Consider the following 5,000-nt stretch of genomic DNA (forward strand, 5'->3'; position numbering starts at 1 on the left):
GGTTATAGTGCTGAAAAATAGCTTTGGCCATGTGCAAACACTTTGTATGAGACCAACCACTGCACGCAGCACACAAGATGGCGTCCTGATTCCTTCGTATTGTCTTGCTGCACTCTTGACAGGAAAATTGGGGAGCTTTGGGCTTTGGAGGCCCAGGATTGAAAGCAACATCTCTGCAAAGCGGCAACCGACTCACATGAAATGTACTTGTGCCCTTCACGTCGTATGATACCCGTGTATAAAAGTAAAACCATCCTTGGTGCTTTCGACGGTGATGTCGAAACTGGATAATTGATGATACAACTCCAGGACCAGCCACAGATAGACGATAGTTATCCTTCACAACAGCGACTCGATCATTCCAAGAATTGCCTTCCGAGTTATTAGAAGACAGAATAGCCAAACAACCCCACCAAAGAAACAGTACGGACCAGCTACGAAAAACGTGGCCGACCGCCATAATATGCTAGTATGCTAATATGCTGAACGTCCTCCGTTCACGGAGCATGGGATACCTATCTGAGAAGGGTGGCTGGATTGCTTTATGGGGCCTAATTAACATGTTTCAAATCCCGGTGGCGGTGGTATCAAGCTTAGGAGAAACCAGATTGAATATTATCTACCCCGGAGCGGGTTATGAAAACGAAGCCACTAGAGATGGCCTTACTTGGCCATGAAGCAGAGCTGCATTACCATAGCCTGGAAGCAATAGCTGCTCAGAATCCCCAGCTAGCCATTGCCCAGGAATTAAAGCAAAAATAGGGCGAAGGAACAATAACAGAAGAGATTTGTCCCAGATGTGGAAGGCAATTCGAGTGCTACACACAAGGTGTATTTAAGAGAGGTGGAGCATTGCAGGTCTACGCAAATGCTAGCATTTTCTGTAATAGTTGTTTAATGGACGACTTTTAGTCAAGGACATGGGAAAAAACAAAACTGCAGTAATGCATGTTGAACCAAAGCTTATAGGCTAAAACATTGCGTTCTAGTTATTAATGTTATGATTGTTGCTAGCCGGGCCTGGGGTGGCGTCCTTTTCGCGTCGTCAAAGAGATCAGTGGGCAGTTCCTCAAAAGTCCCTAAACTTTTCACATGTCACAATTCCCTCTTTACCTCTCGAAGGGAGAGGGTTTAAGTGTTTCACAATCCGCTTTTAGTTATCTCAAAAAAGCATGCTAAAGTCATCGGGACTGGTCGAGAAACAGGCCCCTCATCACAATCGGTTTAGAATTGCGTCCAACTTAGTTTTTGATGATTGTATTCGATAATCAAACGTGGCAAATTTAAACTACAATGAGGCAGAAATCTGTGTCTAGCCATGCATGATTTAAAGTGATTCTAATAAAAATAAGCGCTCTTCACATTAATTCTCAGTCCAGACCATTCCACCCTCCATGCCATTCCTCACTTTTTTTTTCAGGATCATTTGCGGTCCAAAACGGGGATCACTTGAGTTTCGGGATCATTTGCGGTACACTATGGGGATCATTTGCGGTCCAGGGATCATTTGCGGTTCTGGGATCATTTGCGGTCCTGGGATCATTTGCAGACCCGTACAGTTCACACTTTTGCGCTATATTCGCCAAAAGCAATTAATCACCTTGGCAATGTCCCCCACAGTTGCACAGAGCTGTGCATTTAAGGCTTGCCTTACAGCATTTGCATTGACCAGTGCATCCCTTCTTGCACCCGCAGTGAATCAGCTCATAACAAGATTCTTGCGCTTGTGGCAGAACTGTCCACACTGGCTTCCATTCACTTCCTTCTCTTCTCCAGCCCCATTCTTGCGGACTTGGAATTTGTGGTTCAGCAATCAAAGCACTTCCCCACACATGTCCGGCCTGATAAACAGTATGCTTTGGGTGCTGCAAAAGGGCAGCTTGAGTTGGCTGAATGTTTTTGATAGCCCTTGATTTCTCTGAGAAGAGCTCTTGTCTAGCTTCATTCACCGTTAATGAGAAGAACAACAAAGAGAGAAGAGAAGAATAACAAATCTCTCAATCAGTGGCATGTAGTCGTCGGGGATACTCTCTGGAACTGAAGATAAGTCAGCCAACCTATCAGTTACTGCAGGGAACACACTCCAGGTATCCCATGCTGTTCGTTTACCTTTGCCAGAAAAGAAAGAAACGCTGTCGCAACCTGTTAGGGCGTGCAGCATTGGAAGAGCCTTGGCCCTCTGTGGTCCAAACTGAGCAGCAATGCCATGTATTACCAGGTACCTGAAAAGTTTACCGGTGCCAAAGGCAATCCAAAGCTCATCAACAACAATATCTTGCATCTTGGAAACTGCAAGAACCACAACATCTGTATTAATGGTTCTGATCATGGCTCTCTGATATCCACACAGCGAAGCAATGTATGATGTGCAGCATGATGTATGTATCAGCTTCTTCATGGGTACAGTCTTCCATGTCATCTCTTCTTGGTGAGCTTAAAACGTGTTCCTCGTATGTAGCGCAAAGTTCTTTACCTTCTATGTAACAAGATTCCACTTGCTTCGCCAGGAACTGGAAGAGCTCTGTCTTGTTCTCATTCACGTGTAAGAAACTTCCAGTTCTTCAGAATCTGGGAAGAGGATGTTACCCTTCTGCATGTACCAGAGCCCCTCTTCTCTCTGGTAGCTGCCTTTAGACTATCCTGTCGATGAACATCCCAGATAATGTCGACTCTTTTGACTGGTTGAAGCTGTTTCATAATGTATGGCATGAAAACATTGTGTGCATACTCTTGAAACGTTCTTTGCGGTCCCGGGCGATTCCATTTGCACCACAACATCTCTGTCAAGTATTGCAATGTCCACTTCCGGGGATTCGGTAGTCAGTGTAGAATTCTTTTCCATGCACTTTACAAGATCTGACTTCTGGCCTTCTCTCAATCTAATAGCCTGCACCAGAGATGGGGGCCACGGATGATTCTCATCTTTATTGAATTCTTGGAGGTTTGCTTCGCGACTTTGACAAGCAATGTATAGTCTGGAGAAGAGGGCACAATCATCCTTTAGAGCTGCAACTTGTACTTTCTTCTTGTCTGATTTCTGTTCTAAAGGGCTTTTAAACAATGTAAGCTTATTCTTGCTTATAACTGAGGCCACCTCCTTGGTCCTTTTCTGAAATCGCTCTTGGACAAATGTACTGTACTGCTCCTAACAACATCAAAATTGGGAGAAAAAGAAATTAAGGAGAAAACTTTTCTGGCCATTTATTATAAAAGTTTAATAGATCATTATTTTTTGAGGCAATATACTTTTCTGTTTGATAGTTCATTTTAATTTTTTGTTTAAAACCCTCAATGTATGGGTGTATGGACTTTCTTCTGCAATCCCAGATACATAATTTATCCATTAATATTAAATAATTCAGTAAGGGGCAAGGTGAAGTTATAATGCCTAATATAATATCTTGATTGCTGAGTACTCTAGATTTTTTTGTTAACGTAAAATAGTATTTTTCAAAATGTGTCCAAAATATATTCGAGAAAGAGCAATAAAAAAGAGGTGGTCTAGTGTTTCTGATTCATTGTCACAGAAGGTACATTTGTTATGCTCACTATAACCAATTTTAATTAATTTCTTGTTTCTATACAGAATCGAATTTAAAGTTCTATATTGAAAGGCTTTCACATAAGGTTCATAAACAATTTTGTGGGGAAGGGCGAAAGCAAGTAATCCAAGTAATCTGGTAGATCGTTGACGTAACACGTAAACAATAAGGGACCCAAAATGGAGGCTTGGGGTACACCAATTTGAACGGTTTCAGGAGTAGATTTTGTACCGTGGCAGACTGTCACTTGGCATCTATTGGACAAGTAAGATTCAAGCCAGTTGATTTGCACTATAAGAACAAACAAACCCATTCAAAAGGACCTAAAGCAACAAAGAAGAATAGAAGTCGCTAATGAGCAACTTTTCCTTTTTTTTTAAGTGTGATTCCCAGTGGAGATTGAAATTATATAAATGTTCTGGCAAATTCAAAGTAAGGTCAGGCCAGAAGAACGCAGGACAAGATTTTTGACTTCGTCAACGCAAACTCGAAGAAACAATAAACGACTTTTTGAAGTGCAAAAACGTCTTCTACATTGGCCTCGCAAATCAGTCAAAAATCTTCCTCAGTATTCGTCACATCAGGCCTGGAAGATTACTCGACCCGTTTTCAAGACACTTCCGCCACGGAGGCGAAGAAACCGGAATTCCAAATAAACTGCAATGGCTGCAAGAAACGCCTTTAAATATTTTAAAAGGTACAATAATTACTAAGTGAATTAAGGAGTGTATAAGAGATTTCAAGACCTTTCGAGTCAAGATTAATGAACTGTGGAGGAACGTTTAACAAGTATTAGGGTGTGGCAATCAGTTACTGAAGTCGAATGATTTAGTTCCCGAAGTTTATCGTTACTTGTTTGGCTTATTCGAATGCTGTTTTTATGAAGAAGTACATTTTGCAGGAAATACGTTTCAAAACGTGAGAAGATAATAAACGAAAGAAGAACGCCAAGGAAGTTGAAGCTATTATGATTTAAATATGCCTCCTAAAGCCGATATTAACACATTGCTCACCAAGCGTGACGTTGCAATCAAATCATTGTATGAACTCTTTGAAGAATTTCAAGTTGTATACGGCATAGAACCGGAATTAGAAACCTTGGAGAAAGTTTACAAGGAAATTGAAACGAAATTTAGAACTGTAAAGAAGCAATTAGAAGTAATTTCTGACAAAATCATCGAGAACGGAATTTGTGAAGATGAAACGGTTGTGAAAGCGCATGAAAAAGTTAGTGTCGAAGTTAAAGAAATCTATCTGAAATGTACGGCCAGTTTCGTAACATATCAAAAGCAGTATTCCAAAAAATGGAAGATCTTGGAAAACCAAGCATTGGCAATTGGTCAAATGAACAGTGCATTAAAAGAAATGGTCCAAATATTGGAATGCAAAACAAATGATAAAAGTCATGGTTTAGAGAAAATTTCGGTGCCCTCATGGGATGGCCAAAGGCGGACATAC

At 41.2% G+C, this 5,000-nt stretch overlaps 1 protein-coding gene across 1 annotated transcript in view; it reads left to right on the plus strand.

The window, feature by feature from the left end:
* Positions 1-4,520: 4,520 nt before the first annotated feature.
* The window catches only part of LOC137977409 (uncharacterized), a 3,111-nt gene continuing 2,631 nt past the window's right edge, over positions 4,521-5,000 (plus strand). Inside the window, exon 1 of the mRNA XM_068824626.1 lies at positions 4,521-5,000. This exon is cut by the window's right edge and continues 2,631 nt beyond it. Within this exon, the coding sequence (XP_068680727.1) occupies positions 4,521-5,000 (480 nt within the window).

This window comes from Montipora foliosa, chromosome 11, assembly GCF_036669935.1.
Source record: "Montipora foliosa isolate CH-2021 chromosome 11, ASM3666993v2, whole genome shotgun sequence".
In the NCBI taxonomy this organism is placed as follows: domain Eukaryota; kingdom Metazoa; phylum Cnidaria; class Anthozoa; order Scleractinia; family Acroporidae; genus Montipora; species Montipora foliosa.